The sequence below is a fragment of the Elgaria multicarinata genome, chromosome 1, assembly GCF_023053635.1.
Source record: "Elgaria multicarinata webbii isolate HBS135686 ecotype San Diego chromosome 1, rElgMul1.1.pri, whole genome shotgun sequence".
Lineage (NCBI taxonomy): Eukaryota > Metazoa > Chordata > Lepidosauria > Squamata > Anguidae > Elgaria > Elgaria multicarinata.
The window spans coordinates 17,399,720-17,420,120 of NC_086171.1; the positions used below are offsets into that span (position 1 = coordinate 17,399,720).

Sequence of the window (20,401 nt, forward strand, 5' to 3'; positions counted from 1 at the left end):
GAAGTGCACTGACAACGGTTGGGGACCCTTGACACATTCCATATACCGTTTTCAAACTGCTTTCAAAGTGTTATATCCTGTTTGTTGTAGAGCTGGCCTTAGCTGCACAGATCTTTATTAGGAAATTGCTTGCATAGCTTTAGCTTCCCAATGCATCTAGGAAAATAGACTCTCATTTGCATGACGGGATACAAAGTGTGTACATATTTTTCCTAGACACAAGTTTTGAAGATGTTGGAAAGAGGTCACCTGGGCAGGATCTACACAACAGCTTTAAAACGGTTTGTAACCATATTGACAACTGCTGGGGCCCAGGACACACTCCACATACAGTTTTCAAGTGTCATATCCTGCTTGGTGTAGATCTGGCTTTGGAAAGTGGTCCAAAGAGAGAAGTAAGGTTCAGTTTGTGCTTGTTTGTTTCAAATGAAGAGTAATTCTAATGGACCATCTTGTCTGCTATGGTAGTCAACAATAGAGAGTTTTGTTGAGGGAATGGTGCCAGATGGCTTCACACACACACACACACACACACACACACACACTCAAGATGTCGGTGTTTTAAAAGCATGTATGTGTAGAACATTTGACCATTATAGTAAGTAATTTTTTTGGTTCTTATATATATATATATTTTGCAGGTGTTATTCAACATCTCCATTGCCCTGAAAGGATTTGGCACAACCCAAGGAAGAAAATATGTTATGCTGAAACCCCTTGGTTTCAATGAATCTACCAGAGTTAATATACATACAAGATGTGCTTGTCAGTGTGAGGACAGCGGGAAACACAAAAGAATATGTGTCAATGAATTGTCTGAGGAGGATGCCGAAATGTCCAACTGCAAAGGCAAAACCTTTGGCTTCACAAAAGAATCTCCTTCTGACCAGTGCAAAATGCAAGCGGACCATCTCATCTGCAATGGTCAAGGAGACTGTGTAGATGGAAAATGCATTTGCCACAAAACCAAACTTGGCATCATATATGGTAAATACTGTGAAAAGGATGACTTTTCCTGCTCATACTACCTTGGAAGGTTATGTGCTGGTAAGCTTCAGATTTTTGCTATATTTTACCCATTCAACTTAGATAATATTATCTCTCTTATTTTTTTATGTGTATATCATAGTGCCATACAGTGTTACATAGACAGGACTTCTGGCCAAGAAGTTTGCAGTCTAAAATACACAATGGGGGTAAGGTGGAGGGACAATTGGGGAGAGAAGGGTGAATGTCAGAAGTGTAGTTATGCATTCTTAAAGTTTAGCTGCAGTTGGGAACGAGGAATGAAGAGGATAAACCAAGATAAAAAGTGAGTTGAAGGGGTTGGGGCGATTTGAAGAAAGGGAGATGGAAAGAACCACTTATAGGTTTTGACCATTAGCCATGCAGCCTGGGAATGATGGGAATTGCAGTCCAATGTATCTGGAAGGCATCTGTTTGTGGAAGGTTGATGTAGAGCTTTGGGGAGTAAGGTAATTTGGGGGGTGGGTGTCTTCACAGCACTGGTTCGGTACCGTGTTCCCTTAAAATCCCGCAGCATCACAGCTGCAGAGTGGGGACAGTTAGGAAGGATTGTGGACTTTCTGGCAGCCATTCAACTCATCAGGCCCACTCCCTGCCCTCTGTCTGGCCTTGCTGTCTAGCAGCCTATCAATGGTCGCGATCCGTCCCTGAAACACCCCTGGCCTGAAGCTGAAGCAGGTCTCCACTGACAGATGGTGATGACCTCACAGCAAAGCAAAAAGTCATGGTAATTCCCTGACTTTTAAAATCCACAGCTTCGTGGCAGCTACGAGTTGGCGACTGTGTTGTATAAATGGTGCAGCGCCACCGGGCAGCCACCACAGGCTAAAGAGGGCATATAGACAGCCCCCTGGTCTCACCCTTTATTCTCTGCTCCCATAGACAATGGTGAATGTGAAGATGGCAAATGCAAATGCTTTGGTGGCTGGGAAGGTGATCGCTGCCAATGTTCATCGTCATTACAAAAGCACTGCATGAATTCCAATGGCCAGATCTGCAGTGGAAGAGGAACTTGTGTGTGTGGAAGATGCAAGTGCACTGATCCTAGCAATTTTGGCCGTTTGTGTGAATTCTGCCCGTCTTGTAGAACAACTTGCAGTGACAAGCGGTATGTGGTTGAACTAAAAATGGTCACTTTTAATATGAAGCTTTTGACCTGGCCCATGCAGTCCTGTGCTGTTGATTGTGGCATTGGACAAGTGGACTGGTGTTTCCAGGAAGAAATAGCATAGTAGTGAGATGTCTTGTATAGAGACACAGGGCTCATCTACACAAGCAGGATATTCCACTATTAAATTGGTATAAAAGCTGTATATAAAATGCAGGAGCCACACTACTGTTTTATAGTGGTATTGAAGTGCACTGCAGGATCTACACTGCTGCTTTATAGTGGTGCTGAAGTGCACTGACAACTGTTGGGGCCCATGACACATCACACCAAGCAGGATATAACACTATGAAAGCGGTATATGGTATGTGTAATGGGCCCCAACAGTTGTCAGTGCACTTCAGTACTACTATAAAGGAGTAGTGTGGCTCCTGCCTTTTATGTACCACTTTCATCCCGCTTTCATAGTGTAGATGAGCCCACAGTCTTAGAAGTTTCAGGAGGCTGAGCGTATGTGCATTGCTCTTGGTTCTGTCTTCTGGGTTATTAAAACACATTAAGATCCATAGGACACCCTTTAACCAGGATCTTTAAAGGGTTTAGAATTCCACCACCACCCTCTCCCTCCCTTTGAATCTGTCTCTCTACTTTTCTTTCTTTGGCTTGCAACAGGAATTAAGATTGCCTTTACTTGCTAATCAGAAGTTACTCATGGAAGCTGCGTACTTTATTTATTTCATTTTTATACTGTCCCATAGCCAAAGATCTCTAAGTGGTTTACAACCATTCATAAAAACATTACACAATACAACATAATAAAAACAGTCTAACAAATTTCACAGAAAAACTAAAACAATGTAAACAGCTAAAACCAATTAAATATACAATAAAAATAATGGCTCTTCAGTCCTATCCAACACACGCAAACACACACACACACACCTTCCACTGGGTTTAAGCTACTGCAGTGGTCCCAGTCCTGAGACTAGTTCTGTATTCCCTAATCTTTATCTGTTTATCCTGTAAGCCCTTGCTTTGGGTGGAAGAGCCTTGCAAAATGTGCTAGATCATAGCGTTGTGAATTTGGCAAGCTGGTATCACATGACATGACTTTCTATACCTGCAGATTGCTCGTGACTAGCAAATAAGTCATGTCTGCCAGTGTTGAGAAGGTAGTCTTACGGTTTCTTTGTTTCAGAACTCTTTGGGGGCATTTTCAGGTGTTCTTGGGCCCCGGCTCCTACAATTCTCCAAAGGCAAAGACTGTATTAGGAAGGAGATGGTTGGGAGACAAGGCTTTTCTATTCTTTTCTGGGAGTAAAGCCTTGTGGGCTGCATATGGGCATTAGGCTTTAATTTGCTGATCCCTGTTTCCCAGTATTAGTTTTCTCAGAGGTAGGTGAAAGCCTTGTTAAAATGTCCCCTTGCGGATCATTTGTGAACCATCCAGAGAGCTTTGGCAATTAGGCAGTACAGAAAGAAATGAAAATGAAACAAAATATTCTGAATATTGTCTGCTGGATTGTTAATGATGCGTATGTCACATCAATAAAGAAACTTTAATTTCCAGTCATTCATCTTATTGCACTTATGGCAATAAGTATTAGTAAGACTATAATGTGTGGTTCATTTTTGGTACCCTGCCATCTCCTGTCTCAAGCAGCCTTGAACAAAAGGAATGTTGTAGTTCTTATTCTTCTTATTGCTAGTAAGAAACTAAGCTGCTGAATTGGTGAGATGCAGAGTTGGCTTGTAGAGCCTTGTAGCTAGGAGATGAGGAAGAACGTGGAAGCATCCATTCAGTTTCATTTTGCTTTTCAGACATTGTGTGTCCTGTCATCACTCCAACTTGTCTCAAATTACACTGGATCAGTGCGGATCCTCATGTGCTTATAGGGTGCATAATACTGAGCAACCTTCAGGTAGGTAAAGAAATTGCCGATACAATGCTTCTTCCTCGAAATTTCGTCATCTCCCCGCACCCCATTGAGTGTCCTCCCTTACCTGGTGACAGATTGCCAAGTATTGTCAAATGATACATTTTGAGAGAGGTTTTTTCTTCATTCTTCTATATGGGGTTTACCAGAATGCTTAGAATTGTCTTCGTTGCATATCAAGCGGACTGGGTTTTTTTTCAGGTGGTTTGTAACATGGCTCTAAAGAACACTCACAAGAAATAGAATCCTACAGTTCAAATGACACTGCTTAAATTCTTGGGGTTTTTTTGTTGAGAGTTTCTTGTTTGTTTATTATAGATGGCATTCCTTTTCTTTAGCTCTTATTTATACTTCCATGCAGGAATTACAGCGAATGTATTTTCTCTGGAGAAAGCAAAACCTAAAAAACAGAAAATATAACCGGCTAGTACTGACTCAGTGTCAAGGGTCAGGCATTTCTAGACCCTTGAGAAGCCATTTCTGCTTATAAGAAAACCAGCCAGAGTAATACAGGAAGAACTGTTTCTATAAGCCTGTGTGTTTTTATTTCTTCGTATGCATTTGTTTCATTATTGTTTGAATCAATTTATAGTGATGGTTGTAAGCCACCTTGAGTGCTATTTATCGTGACAGAAAGGCAGGGTTGAAATCCAATCAATCTATCAATAAAAGGCTACACTTATACCACATTATCAGGTGTGAGCAATTCAAGGAGAATCATGAATTCCCTCTTTGGACAGGGGCAACTAAAGGCTTAGAAGGCGCCAGAAGTTTCTCTCTGTCTGGACTTGCCTATGCTCCCTTTTATTCTCCATAGTGGTTGCACAGCAGTGCTGTTTTGTTTATATGATGCAACCACCAACTTGCAGCCACATCAGGGTTTCACCTTTGAAACTGCACTTTCTCACGGTTCTTTTACCACAACTATTACGTTATCTCCAATGCCACCACATTGTTTCTCCCGTCCGTCAGTGGTGGCTTCAATTCAGCAGCGTTCTTAGGGATGGATTCCTGTGCAAGGATAGCCCAGGAATGCAGGGCATTGGGCAGGGGGCGGGTTTGACAAGGTAGATGGCCACCAGATAACTGTGCTCCCTCCTGCCTTCTAGATTTTGTGTTCCCCTCCTGCAGGAGGGATGCTGCAGGGTTTTGGGGAAAACAGGCAAAGCACCCCTCTCTCACACACAGAAAGACCATCATCTGTTTCCCCTCCCATTTCCAATCTATTGAGGGTTTGGGGATATTATTGTGTGTATATACCACTTGGAATATAGGATAGGTGGGCAACTTGTCTCACACTGAGAACTACATTTCATCACATATCAAAAATGGAACTTGGGATTTTAAGACATTACATTCTATGTAAGAGCTCGGTGGCCACAATTTGTCTACCCCGGCTCAAAAACGTTTCTGGGATTTATGATTTGAAGGTTTTAGTTCCTTGTGAGATGGGGGAGCACGGTTGGTTTTAATCATGGGAGCCAAACTTAACTGGAAAGGTACATGAACTGAATTATATATAGTATTCATGAATTGCAACTATTGGAATTCCAACACATGTAGGTGTTAAATATCATAGGGAGAGTTAGTATGCTTTAGTAGATGCAATAACACTAAAATGTATTGGCTGGAGAAAATGGGCCATTTTAAATTTGGTGAGGGGTCGTTTATCTCTTTGCCTTCAGCAAAGTCATGATCAGCTCATAGTTTGTTTGTGAGGCAGGGTGTTAGCAAAACAAGTTCCTGATATCAGCTAATGCTTTTTACTAGGTACACAATGCACGTATCAGTGGTGTAATGGCAGACCTTCCTTATTAATGTCCTTATTCCATAATGAAATGATTTAACCATGTAAAATTTTGAATTACCTTATCATGTTAGGGTTTTGCTTTCTGTTAGGTTTACTGTATGTATCTTTTGGGGGGCAATGCAAATTTTACATATTGTTTTTTCTTATTGCAGAATGTGTCTCCAATGATCCAAGCCACTTCAAAACCTTTTTCAAAAACTTTGTAATTACATTTCTGATTGGGTTGATTAATATACTTATAATCTGGAGGATACTTCTGCAGTGGAACAATAATAAAATTAAGTCTTCTGCTGATTACAGAGTGTCTGCAACAAAAAAGGTAATTGACCCATGATTAATGTTTTCCTTGAACATAAAAATACTAGTTGTATGAGGCTTTCTGACCAGTTATATCTTCTCCTTCAAGGATAAGATGTTCTTGCCTACTGTTTGTACAAAAACAGTAACCTACAGACGTGATAAGCCTGAAGAAATAAACATAAAGCAAGTGCAAGTAAATGAAACTTTCAAATGCAGCTCCTGAAGACAAGACTGCTTTGTTCAAAGCTTTCACAGTCAAGAAGTTTATTTGAAAGGTCTTGCCTGATACTTTGAGGTGGGGGGAGGGGTGTTATGGGTTTGAACACTGTAATGAGGTGACCTGGAAGTCTAGTTGCACAACATAGCTAGATCTCAGCTAGAGCTGCTCCATTTTGAAAAATCAATGTGCGTTAACTACTGATTAACATAATTACGTTGCTGATTAAAACTGGGATATCTAGATAGGGAGCCAATTCAATCTTGTTTGAGACTGATAGATTAAATTGGCTTAGACTTCAGTGTCCTGGCTTAAGTGGGCTTTATATTGGTTTGCAACACCACTCTGCATTGTAGCACTTTAACATAATGTAACTTATTAGTTGTGGCATAGAATGTTAATCTAAACTGGTGTGATAAAAAAAGCACTGATCTCACTTTAGAGTTAGCTAACACAGGTTTGATCTATGGCAGGGATTCCCGAACGGTGTTAAGAAAAATGTAGCTGGCATAAATAAGTGTCAAGTCAACTGTCAGTTCTGATCTGAGTGCTGGGAACAAACAGAATAGAGGGAAAGAATGTGGCACCAGACAGACCCACAGGGAGAAGACATAGGGAATCCAAAAAGTTTGCTTAAAATTCCTTTCTACCACCAGCACTGATGAGCAAGCCCAGATAATCTTACATTGCACTAATTTGGAGCTGAGTGGATAAGTAGGCTTGCATCCAGTCTGCTCAAAAGACGCTAACAGCACAATCCTAAACATGTCTGCTCAAAAGTAAACACCACTGAGTTCAATTAGGCTTATTCCCAGGTAGGTAGGTAGGTATAGGATAACAGTCTTAGGCTACAGTCCTAAGCATATTTTATTTGAACAACAAGCCCTGTTGATATCTATGGGACTTACTTCCATATAAACATGGGCTGCAAATGCTTAGAGACTCATTGGGAAAGTTTATTCCTCCTGGCAACTTTGTACCTTTTGATAGGGAACAGGGCTGGCTCTACAGTTGGGCAGAGTGAGGTAGTCACCTTAGGTGGCAGATGCTGGGAAGGTGGCAGCAAAGTGTTGGAGGAAAGAGCTATGGGCCACTTGGCCTGCCTTGCACCTTCTAAGCTAGTGTGAAATCCTTGAACGTAGCTGAGTTAACTGTCCCATCACCACTGTTGATGAAAGATTCAACCACCAGTCCAGTCAAGGTTTGTACATAGAATGGGAAGGTGCCATCTTGCCTTTAGCTTCAGGCAACAAAATATCTTGGGTCAGCCGTGTTAGGGAAGTTCACATCCTGAAGAGCTATTTCTCTATGTGAATGAGCAAGTCATGTGATAACACTAACTATGATGTATTTCAGAGAACACTAGATAAAACTACAAGTTTGTTTTTGTATACAGAGCACATTTCATTGAGTCTCTTTCACTATTTCCTAACTATTCTGTGTTTGTTTGCTTTGAGGTCTTTCTAAAATGTGATACAATTCTTTCTTGTGAAAGAATGGAATAAATAAAGATTTTACTATTACTGGATTTTTTTTTAAAAAAGAAAAAAGCTAACATTTTCTCATGGTTTATAGTTAGGAATAAATTTTACATCATCAAGACAGTATATAAAAGCTTTCAACTAGGTTTGACCAGTTTTCATATATATTTGAAAATGCAGTATTAGTGCAGAAAATTGTGAGGTGGCAAGCATATGAGAAGCTTTGAAATTGTATGTCATGTACCCTGTTCAAACGAGACTGTTCAGCTATGGTGGTTAAGCATTTTGAGCTGAACATTAAGGTTTAGTGTGTTGTGTGAACCGTTACTTAGTGGGTTATGTGAACCACTCCTAACCATGGAAGCTACATAACCTCAATTTAACCATTTGCTGCAAAAGTGTTAGGGGCCAAACCATGGCTTTTAGTGTGTTGTCTGAACAGGCCCATCAAATCCATCATTTTGTCAATACATCATTTAGTATATTTGAACTCGGCAGGGCTTACTTCTGAGTAGACAAGTAGAGGATTGCACTGTTAATTTTTAAAGGCCCTGCCCTAGTCCATACATGTGTGGAGTTCACATCCTAATTCTCCAATGTTGTTGGAAGCTCTGTGCACACATCCTGTTGCATGGAAGGAGAATCCCAAAGCATTGGAATGGAAGGGACAAAGCATTGGAGTGGAACTATACGTTGTGATCCTATGGATCTTTGAATTCTGATTAAAAATTATATATTTATGGAGAAACGCTCCATCAAGGCTACAATGCTTAAACTGCACAATTATAGCATTTTTAGAATCAGACTGTATATTGTTCTTTGGAAATTTCACAAACCTGTCTTGCTGAAACAATCCAATTAGTCAAGAGATTTGATACAGTCTTTTCTCCCAACCTTTCTTTGCACACTCTGAAAAAAAGGTACCCAATTAATGTCAAGATACTTAAATATCACCAAGAATACCATAATATTTATAGTTTCTGCAAACATATATATCCAATTTCCCTTCTCTTTGTCATGCTATGATCTGGTTCATACTTAGGCATTACAATATAATTTGAACAGGAAATAGGTCAAATCTGAATTGTATATTTTGCAGTGGTTCCAGTTGGTTTTGCTTTTATCATGTTTAATGTGTACTGTTATTTTGTAAAAACAAATGGGTGAGTCATGTTTTTATAGATTTGGTGTTTAATATGTAGACTCTAAGAGAAAAAAATGGGCTCAGAGTATAAGGATATAATCCTATAAGTGTTGTAAAATTATTTTTCTGCCTAAGCATTCATAGGATTGTACTCCAAATATAATGTTTATTGTTTCTTATAACCTTAAAACAGTTTGAAATTACTGCCGTAACTTCCGTTGAAACTTAATACGTATTTTATTGAAAATGTATTTTTGTAGTATACATGACTAACTTTTTTATTTCTAATTATTTATTAATTTGTCACTTTAGCATATTGTAAGATAGTTTATTTTTCTATGACTGATTTAGGATTACATGAATACAAAATTATTGTACTTTATATCATTATCAAACATCAATAAAAATTGTGTTTCTAATCCATTTTGTTATATTGCAATATTTTTAATGTGAATGTCTTCCTCAATTTCAGTTGCTCTAATTTTTTCCTTTAAATCCACTTAAATTAAAAAGAACTTCAGCTCTACAGCTGTTATTCTACACATTAAAATTCATGTGCAAGTCCCATGAAGTTAGTCAGTATGTTGTTTCTACACACATGTACACACATGCATGGGTATGTGTGCACATACACAGATTTTAAAGGAATCTTTTAAAAATCTCAAGGTTCACTTCCAATTATTGAACTACAGCTTGGAGGAACCACAAAATCAAGGATTCAAATTTCTCAAACACATTTTGCTTTAAAACTTTTTCCCAAACCCAGTATTAGGCATGGGACTGTTTTTAAATATTTAGGGTTCTGTGTCTTGTGAGCACTAAAGAGAAAGAGGGAAAAAGAGACCCACCCCAATCCACCAGCTGGTTCGTCACACAAAATGCTTCCACATTTACTTAAGTGAAGAGCCAAGCTGTCTTCACTGAGATCGATGGAGAAATGTCAGATCACACTTAGTGGGTGGGTTCAGATGATCACTGCCACCCATGCTGGTATAAATAAGCCACCATGGTTTGGAACACAGACCGGGTGCCCGCAAGTGCCCCTTCCATAACCCAGTCTTCCCCCCTTCATAGGTTTGTCGTCTGAACCCAGCAAGAGTGGGTTGTTGGTGTGGTTAACCCATGGGCTGTTTTAGAGTTGTGAGTGATTTGTTAACTGTGGCAACAATCCACCCTCAGCAAGTTTGGGTGACATGACAACCTAAAAGGGCAGGTTGGAGTATGGAATGGGTGCCTGTGGGCATCTGTCGTGCCACAAACCATAGTGGCTTATTTAAACAGCAATGATCATTTGAACTTGGCCAGTTCTTTATTAGGGCAACAGGATTTTTTGGATACACAGCATTTTGAATAGTAGATTCATTCATACATGTCACATATTTTCACCGTTACATCTTTGTGGTTTGTTCATATTAATATACTTGCCTTTAAAGATATTACATTGCTTTGTTGGTCTATTAGTACTAATGTATAAGTTTGGCAAATACTTTAAGACTTCATCCTAGTGTCATCCCATTCAGGCACATTGTCAAGTCCATATGGAAGACATAGTAAAAGCATTTCTAGCTCACCTTTCTATGCCTAAAAGAGGCCTTCAACCATAATTACGTCGGATAAAATAGCATGAAAACATTAAAAACCAAACAAATAGAACCAAGAGAATAGGAGCAATATTGGAGTGTCAGCAGCAGGCACCGAGTTAATTTGTGGCAAAACAGCAGTATTTTGATCTGCTTTGCAAAGACAAAGTGAGAGGATATTAGCTAGGTGTCTGTAGTCAAGGACTTCCTCTGTCTGATTGCCATGACCAAGAAGGGCCTATTTCACTTTTCCATAATACAGCTATACAAAGAAGGGCTTTAGCTTAAAATCTAAGGATGTATACAGGAAGTGGATGTTTTGTGGAAAAGAATTGGCACTTTTAAGGGTAAAAGAACACAAGTACTTTAATTTGGGGCTAGAAATATGTTGGGAATCAGTGAACTTTGTACCACACTGCTGTTATGTGGTATTAAATGGGCAAGATTTAGACTCTAAATACTGAAATCCTGCCCGAAACTCAGCTGTTGCATTTTACACAAGCTGAAGTTTCTGAATATTATTCAAAGGCAGCCTCACATAGCGCATTCTGCTGTCACCTAAACTGACTGTAGTTATAAGAAAATCTGCTTTCTCCAGAAATGGAGGCACCTAGATACCAGCTTAAAGTGGGCCAGGTTGCTCTGGCCCTAGCTAGCTATCCAGGGTCAAGACGTGGTCCAAGAGCACTTCCAAGTTTCAAACCTGATTCTTAAGAGATGTGAATCCTGTCAAAATACCATCTGTACATCGGATCCAATTCTGTACTGATATCAGTTAATGGTTTCAAGACCTCCATAGCCTTCCAGGAATTAGAAAGGAAACAAAGGGATTGAGTATTGTCAACATCATCATCATCTATTTACTTCTTACCGCCTCTCCCTCTGGGATGAGGTGGGGTGCAACACAAATACAAAACACCATAAAATACATATCATTGATTAAAAACATATAAAGCTAATACATTATTAAAAAGCAGCACATTATTAAAAGGCATCTTAAAATTCAACTGGGTAGGCCTGCCGGAAGAGATCAGTCATACTGAGAATGCCACACTCCAAATATCCAGATCATCTTTCCTGGCGGTTTCATGCAGATCAGCCTTTCCCCATCTGGTCCCTTCCAGATGTGTTGGACTGCAATTCCCAGTTACCATGGCCAATGGGAATAATGAGAGTTCCAGTCCAGTATATCTGGAGAGTACCAGGATGAGGCAGGCTGATATAGATGCTAAGCACGGGAAAAAGATGGAACCCAGTGGAACTATCCAAGCCAAAGGTCATGAGCTGAGCTGCCAGTTGCTCCACAATCAGGTTCAGAAAACTATCCTCCAGGAGTGACTGGACCTCCATCTTCAAAATCCATCCCTTCCACCCAGTTGGCTAGTCTCCTCAACACTGCTGTTTAAATTAGCCAAGAAGGGCAGCAGTCAAGCAAACGTGATTATGGTATCCAAGTTTCCATCATCACTCATTCTTCCTGCCAGACTTCCCAAATACATAACCTCTATCCTACAACAACACTCCTCAACAAAACTAAGGGGCCAGCAACTAAAGGGGACAGAAAACAGTCACTCAGAGAATGACAGAGATGGCAGCTCTCCTTTGGCAGCTCTCAATTCAAATCAGACACCATCCATCAACGATGGGACCAAAGAACAAAAGAGGATCAGAAAATGTCAATGACAAATTTCTAAAGGCCATAGCTGTCTTATCCAGGGCAAAATGGACCTCCAGAATTAGAAGCAGTAGTTGTTGAAGAACAATAGGAGAAGGCTACTGGGCCCCATCATGTCCAGTGTGTGGGTTTCCCAGAAACATCTGGTTGGCCACTGTGTGAGATCGGTAAGTGGTCTAGATTGGGCTCTAATGTTCTTATAGGGTGGCTATACTCACTCCACAAAGGAGCAACCCAAAGGAATGATTTTCTTTTGTGTTGCTCCTTTGGTGACAACCTAACAACTGTGGTGAAACCTGGTGGAAATATCACCAGATGAAGAAATCACTTCCTAAGTAGCCAGATGCCATAGTTCTCTCCTGGGTGGGACTTTCAAGGCTGTTCATAACTCACATAGATTTTGGTTTTCTTCTCCAAGCACCAGAGAGCCACCAAGGGCACTCTAGATGACAGCCATCCTTTTCCAGAGCTCTGATTCCCAGCTGTCACTTCCACTATTTCCATTGTAAAACACATGCGTTTGGATCTTGAGGGAGATTTTTATTTATGCAACCCTTCCCACCTAAACACCAATACACAAAACTTATTTCAGTTTCCGTTGTCTACAGGAATGAAAACAAATCCGTAGGTCTTTATTGTGCTGCTTTTCGGTTTTATTAGAAATGAGCAGTGGAATTGCAACGGGAGGCAGCTAAATCTCTGTAAAGCTTACAATTTTGCTGTTACTATTATTGTTGTTCCTATTTTTCATTTAGTGGTTCCAATTGTTTGCTCAGCATAATCTTCGCATGCTCCCAAGAACTTTCCATTTTATTGAATTTGCTTGAATAGATATATTAAACTTTCTAAAAACTGGGGCAATGGAAGAGAGAGAGAGAGAGAGAGAGAGAGATCATTGTCTGAAAGTGTGCGTGCATGTGTGCATTAGAGAGAAAGTGAGATAGACACCCACAGAGAAAGAAAGAGAGAATATTTCCCTCTATTTCTAAGTATTTAAGCTGTGAGTGCCATTGCTTATGTAGCCTCTTGTGTGTGGTGCTCCTGTCTTCAATTTTGCTGTTTGAAAACATCAGCAGCACACATAAGAGGGAGGAATGAACTGGGGCCTGCCTTCACGATGCCCTGTTGCCTCCGCTTTGCCGTGGTTTCGCTGCTGTAGTGTGGTGGCAGGTCATCTTGATGGTGGGAGGCAGCTCACTGAGCCCACCCCCTGCCCTCTGACCAGCTTCTGGCGACCAATCAGGGCTCACCATCCACCCCAGAAGGCCCCTGGCTCAATGCTGGAAGTAGGCCACACAGCAGAAGGGTAACCTCACTTTGAAGAAAAAGATTGGGATACCCTGACATTTTTTTTAGCATACAGCTTTGTGTAAAAGCCCCACAGTGGCTGCAAGCTGGCAGCCGCATCATATAACTGATGTAGTGCCACTGCAGGGCAAATAAGCCATTTAGACAGCCCCTTAGTTTGCAGAACCCAAAAGTAAACCTTTAGGGGTGGGAATTGGGGAGAGGACAGCCCAGTGAGGATTGGGTCTGCTCAATGGCTATGGAATGCTGACTGTCATGGAGGAGGGCTCAGAACCTCATGGGAAGGGGAATGGAATGGGTATTCTTGGTAGGGGTACTGAACAGGAATACTCCAACTACTTTTATACATGAGACTGTTAATCTGATGTATCTACTTTCTGTTTCATCACAGAATCGCGATCCGAGATCTACACAAAACAACTTTTCTTTTCCTGCTTTCTGCTACATAACCCCTAGGTGGCACTGTGATTTAGCAGAATAATGCAATTACACAAATAGGAAAATACATGCATGCATACATACATACATAAGTTCTGGACACTAGGAATGAATTATGAGTCTTTTTGCAAGGGTATCACAGCCGGGGAAGGAAGGATTAACCTTTTCCTCCCTGCACACAGTGACCCTCCCCTGAAGATCATTTGCACACACAGGGATTTATCTTGGCACCAATGGAAGAATTGTAGACGGGGTGGGGGGATGCACTGGAGAGGGAAGGAAACCCTCTGAAAATCCCTCTCCAAGTGGACATATGACTTTGAAAAACCTGTGATTGGCACCAATGGTAGGTGGGGTTTTGGTTTCGGTTTTTCAAATTGCTGAGCCAGGAGGCAGTTAAGGAAGGGTGCCAGCTGGGGTTGGAAGTCAAGTGAGGGGGGAGAGAGAGAGGAAGAGAGAGGGTGGGGAAAAAAAGTGTGTGTGTGTGTGTGTGTGTGTAAGAGAAGGGGAGTGGCTCTGTGAATTAGATAGTGATGGTTGCCTTAGGATTGGACACTGCGATAAAAACCTTTATCTGATCGAAATACCATATAGTCCTTTACACAAACACTATGAGCCTGTTCAGACAACACAATAAGCCATGGTTAGGCCACTAACCATTTTGAGCAAGTGGTTAGTGAGTGTGTTTACACCGTGATTATGTAGCCACCAAGGTTAGGAATGATTCTCATGACATGCTAAGCCATAATGTTTAGCATAATGGTTTAGTGTGTTGTCTGAACAGGGCTTATGTCTTGGTGCCTCTCCTCCAACATGGGCTCAGATAAGAGCTGATGCAACTTCAGGCTGTCATCGCGCCTCTATCAAAAACAAACAACAGGTAGAATTAAGGGTTACTTCTTTAGACCTAGCAGTTTAATCTCGCTAGCTGAAAAATGTTAAGAAGACCTGAAGGATCTTTTTTTGGATTATGCATATGAAACATATAATGTATAATATGTAAATGTAAAAATGTATATACCTAAATTTAGTAACCAGAGAAGTGATGTCTTATTGATTGTAGTATGTGTATTCTCTTACTGATTGTTTATATAGTATGCATCATATTGCTCTCATTATACAACAATTTATAATAATAAAATCAAAATGTATTTTAAAAGGAAAAAGTCCTGAAGGATCATGAACCTACTGGTGTCCCGTCATGACCCTCCAGCATTTCCTCAGAACTGGTTGTTTACCTAAATCAGTTGCATCAATGTTACTTAACATTGAGTGTTTCAAAAAGTGCCCAGCTCTTTGAACTGCTGCCTTTGTAAAGCCACGATGACTCGGGTGTTCTGAAGAAACTAGAATTGCAGAGAACAATGCTTGCAACTCTTGCTTTTGAGCTTGAATGTAGTTTTTTCAGGGTGACTATCATTTTATCCGTGTATGTATTTTTCTCTTCGACATTTTTTGTTGCTCTTTTGCCTTTGGGTGCTTCCAGATGAGGTTTTTATTGTGCAATCACCCTGCCTCCTTTGCAGAATTTTACAGGAGGTCAAGACTTCAGCATCTTCCTCTTGTAATCCTCCCATATTTGTCTCCACGTCTTCTCCCTCCAGCCACCCCCCCCCACCCCCACACACACCAAAAACGGGAAGGAAAGCTGGGAAAGCTGCACAATGTCTTCAGACTGGTAATGCTAGGAGGCCCCCATCTTGTATCAGTCTTTGTTACCATGACTTATGGCTGATACAGCATAAATTCATTTATTTAAGGTGATTTAAAAATAATAATCTACAATTAACTCTCTCAATCTCTTTTCTTTGGCTAATATTGTGGGAAAGATTAATGTTACCTACTTCTTATTATTAAATATGTTCTTCACTCATATCTCGCCTATTAAAAACTATCTGGTTTCACTGTAGGCCTGTGGGGGAGTATTTGGTTATATATTTTACACACTTCTTTTTTTACTGCCATTTCTCTGGCAATTCTCATCATGGGATCCCACCTCCTCCTCCCCCACTCTTGAGCTAGTCAGTTTTTCATTCAAGGGTTGTTTATTCATCTGTAGCTGGATTTTGTCTGTCAAAAAAATCTGCTTTATTTCTGTAGTCCCTGAGATTCTGAATTGGCTCAATGCCTTTGTTTTTACACAGAACCTTTGTCAGTGATTCTCACAGCTGCTTTGTCTACTTCATGGCTCCCTGAATACATTTCTGATCCATTCTTACATTTGAAGGTCAATTAAAAGGGCTGAGAAATAGGACTGTGTATCTATTAAAATAGTGTAGATCACACTAGATTTACCACATGTCCTGGTTTCCTCTGGAGAACACTGGGGTCATTTTGACTATGCATTAACGAGGCCTAGTAGATGTGCTGGGAGGTGTTGATCTTTCTCAGCTCAATCTACCTGGAGTTTTTGACCCAGCACTAACATACACTAGAGAACTGGGCAGAAAGGGTTACTATACTATATAATATACATAAGGATTTAATCTCCTCCAGTAATCCTGTCCAGCAGAGCATGGGCAACAGACTGTGGATTCTGATACATCACTTCCCAATAGTCCCTTGTACTGAAAGTGTGCCACACTTGGTGTTGAAGGCACCCAGATGGATTGTTCTGAGGAACCTCAACATCCATGCTGATGCTACCTTATTAGGAGTATCTCTGAACTTCATGGCTGCGAAGTCAACCAGAGGATTCTCCCAGTTGGTCATCAGGCCAACTCATCTGGCATGTCGATGCGTACTAGGTATTTGCACTTGGTCAGGAAAAACAATGATCTGGGTGTAGAGGAATTTTCTTTGTATCACTGTCAAGTTTATTAATGGTCCACAGACCCTCACATTCAGGGGGGGAAATGGGGGGGGGGGGTTACCATAGAGTGTGGGGAAGCCCACTACAAAAATACAAGAAATCCAACTTACAATTTTTTTTGTTATTAAAAATGTAAACGAGATTAAGAAAACAAAACAAAATCAACCGACCAACCCCTTTAAAATACTGGAAAAGTTGCTCGCAGGTTAGGAGCCAGTGTGGTATAGTGGCTAAAGTGTTCGACTGGGAGTTGGGAGATCCAGGTTCTAGTCTGCACTCGGCCATGGAAACCCACTGAGTGACTTTGGGCCAGTCACAGACTCTCAGCCCAAGCTACCTCACAGGGTTGTTGTTGTGAGGATAAAATGGGGAGGAGGAGGATTATGTACGCTGCCTTGGGTTCCTTAGAGGAAAAAAGGCGGGATATAAATGCAATAAAATAAATAAATACCAGCCTTCCCCAATAACCATACTGATTGTGGATGATAGGGCTTGTAGTCCAGCACATCTGGAAGGCTTCAGGTTAGGGAAGGCTGGGCTGTACAATTTTTTCAATTGATTTGGTTGCATAAGATCATGCCTGTGCATGTTCAGGAAGGCTATATACCACTTTAAAGACCTTCCTGAGAAGGGAGAATCAATGGACAATCAGGTCTAGTTCTATCATCTCTATGAAACATGTAAAGCAGTTTCTAACTCTTCCCTACTACATGGCATACACAGTATGCATATGGAATGCCATGATATCTTCCTTCCAAAATAATTGAGGCGTGGGGAAGCACTGAAGTGAATTCGTGTAAATGTTTTCCTGTACAATAATGGTCTCAAGTAAGTAACACAGCCTCCTTGTAAAACCATAGGTACCCCTAAACGTAGCTGAGATCAAATTTTCATGGCAGATGTTGACCTGCTGGGATAAAACTGTTTTTGCCTTGTTGTAGCCCAAGGGGGAAAATGTAAGGTAATGACATGTCATAAGTTAAAAAGAAAAGAATTTTTTCCCCAGAGAATTCTTCCATCTATGCCTTTTAAAAGTGTTCACACACACACAAACTAGAACAGCCTTCGGAGAATAAAAAACCCCTCTTTGATTCCATTTCCATGGTGAGATCATGTGCTTGTGAGGTTTGTTGCTGCATTTTTATCCCACTTTTTATCCTACTTTGTCTCCCAAAGCAGTCCATATCAATAAGAGGGAGGGGGCCGTCAACAGGCTTACAAACTGATATGACAAGACACCCAAAGGAAGGAAATTGGAGGGGAAAGGAGGAGGCCTAGAACAAGATGGTAAGTTATCTAGGTGTCCGCAGGACTTTTTCAGGGAGAAGGGGAAGGGGGGATGGTGGGGAAAAGATGAACAACAATTTCTGATTGCAATTGGTGTATATAGTATGCACCACTACAACACACTTGTGCATTTTCCTTGTGGAAGCACTTTTTTGCTTATCGGCACATTCCATGACATTAGAAGCCTACACAGGCTAGCAGAAAATCCTGGGAAGTTCACAGCATTAATACAGAAGAATGTTATATTCAAGCAGTATCATGCACTCCAACAAAACTTTGGTACAATAATACCAGCCAAAATTCTACAGGTGCTATCCAAGGTGCTGAAACTACTTTGGGGATAGTGTTCAGCACCTTGAATAGCTCCTACAGAGTTCTGGCTGGTTCTGACTGGATTTCCATCACCAAAATCAGAGCCACCACCCTCCACTGTTTTGGTAACACTCTCTCCCCCTCTCTCTCTCTCATAAGAAACTTAAACGTAATAAAATCAATGGACTGACTGACATTTACAGGCATTTCACAGCGCATATGTTGAGTTTTTAATTGACCCCAGATCTATCTTTAGGCCTGGCTGAGAGTTTAAAGTTGTTTTTAGATGTATATTGTCTTTATTTGTTGTCTATTTTTATGCTTCTATGGTTTTAAATTTTGTATATTGATTTTTAATTTTTAATGTTTTAATCTTTGTAAACTGCCCAGAGAGCTTCAGCAATAGGGCGGTATAGAAAAGTAAATAATAATAATAACAACAACAACAACAACAACAACAACAATAATAATAATAATAATGTATTGACATTATCATTCCGACTTTGTGGCTCTGGCAGTACCATGTCCTTGAGGTGTTATCCAACAGTGATCCAGGGCCTACTCTAGCTTGGCCCACAAAATGATGTTTTGGAGCCCTCAGTAGTGTGCTGTGAAATATTAGTAGGCACTTTGAGGATTTTATTGCTCACATATGTCACAATAGAGCCCACAAGTTCTACAGTGCAATCACCGTCCAGTCATAGTTTGTGAGATGACCTTCTGTTATTGTGGCTTGAGGACATGGGCATGGTATTTGTAGGGGTGTGGCCTACCGCTCATTAGTTTGAGCCTTGCCCTTTATGGCTTATAACAGCTAGCACAGGATTGAGATCTGGATGTGGTTAATGCCTCTTTGAAAGAGGGGGCCATGAGTCTGCAGCACAATTCCCACTTCTGACCTCATACCAGTCATCACAGACACGCAACACTGGTTTCTCTTTGTGTGGAGATAACATCTGATATTTTCAGAATGACAAGTAGCATGGGGAAATAGAAAGATATTTTGAGACTTATAATAATTCAGAAGTGCCCTGGGCTATGGTCTGGAATGCAATGAAAGCTGACATTTGCGTGTTGTGCATAAGTGAATTTAGCACAATCCAAAAACACAGCAGAGGTGCTCAAGGGAAGCAACAGACCGAAATGTTGAAGTTGGAAGCTGCCAGTAAAATAGGAGATGCTGAAAGATTTTGTCTGCTCCACATATTGAAGTGAACCGACCTAATCTGCATTTTCTGGACTAATGCGCGGGTCAAAACATAGTTATTGTTCAGATCTTACACCTTTTCAAATTTTGTGATGCAAAGTTCTTTGCTAAAAAATGTACCTGAATATGTATACACATTTATTCTAGGATATGATTAGAAAGCCGTACTTTGAGAGAAAATACTTTTGTGGAAAAATTATGTCGAAAAATTTGAATATATTGAATTTCTTTTAAAATAGTAGTTTAATGTGGAAGAGATATGTGAATAAACTTATGTAAAACTGACATGCATCAGATATAGACAGATCTGTCTATCCCTACCATAAAGGAACAAGTAGCAAGAAACAAAATTTATTTGAAGCTGGAGGGCAAGTGAAAGGAATTAAAAATGTTAGATATTTCAAAAATAGGGGCAAAAATGGATACAAACCAAAAATGTTATGAATACAGAAATAAAACTCCACATCAGTAGCTTATAGGGTGAAAACTAAGCAGTAGGCATAAAACTGCAGCAATAAGGACACCTAGTGGTGCTATATATGACCAATATGAAACCTTTTACACTCATATTTACACCTCTGATGCCCCAAGTAGTGTTCCTATTGATGCATTTAAATTTAAAAACTGGAATTTAAAAACTAGAAGAACAACGCTGTTGTCTGCTTGATCAGTAAGAGACTGAAAAAGCATTAAAATAGAACTATTTAAACTGAAAGGAAATTTTAACAATATTTAAACTGAAATCCACACCACTTGCAG

At 40.4% G+C, this 20,401-nt stretch overlaps 1 protein-coding gene across 1 annotated transcript in view; it reads left to right on the forward strand.

Annotated features, from left to right (window-relative positions):
- The window catches only part of ITGB8 (integrin subunit beta 8), a 49,373-nt gene extending 41,179 nt beyond the window's left edge, over positions 1-8,194 (forward strand). Inside the window, exons 10-14 of the mRNA XM_063123688.1 lie at positions 642-1,047; positions 1,909-2,134; positions 3,956-4,056; positions 6,034-6,200; positions 6,288-8,194. Of these exons, the coding sequence (XP_062979758.1) occupies positions 642-1,047; positions 1,909-2,134; positions 3,956-4,056; positions 6,034-6,200; positions 6,288-6,404 (1,017 nt within the window). The 3' untranslated portion in view covers positions 6,405-8,194. The remainder of the gene's footprint in view (positions 1-641; positions 1,048-1,908; positions 2,135-3,955; positions 4,057-6,033; positions 6,201-6,287) is intronic.
- The last annotated feature ends 12,207 nt before the right edge of the window (positions 8,195-20,401 follow it).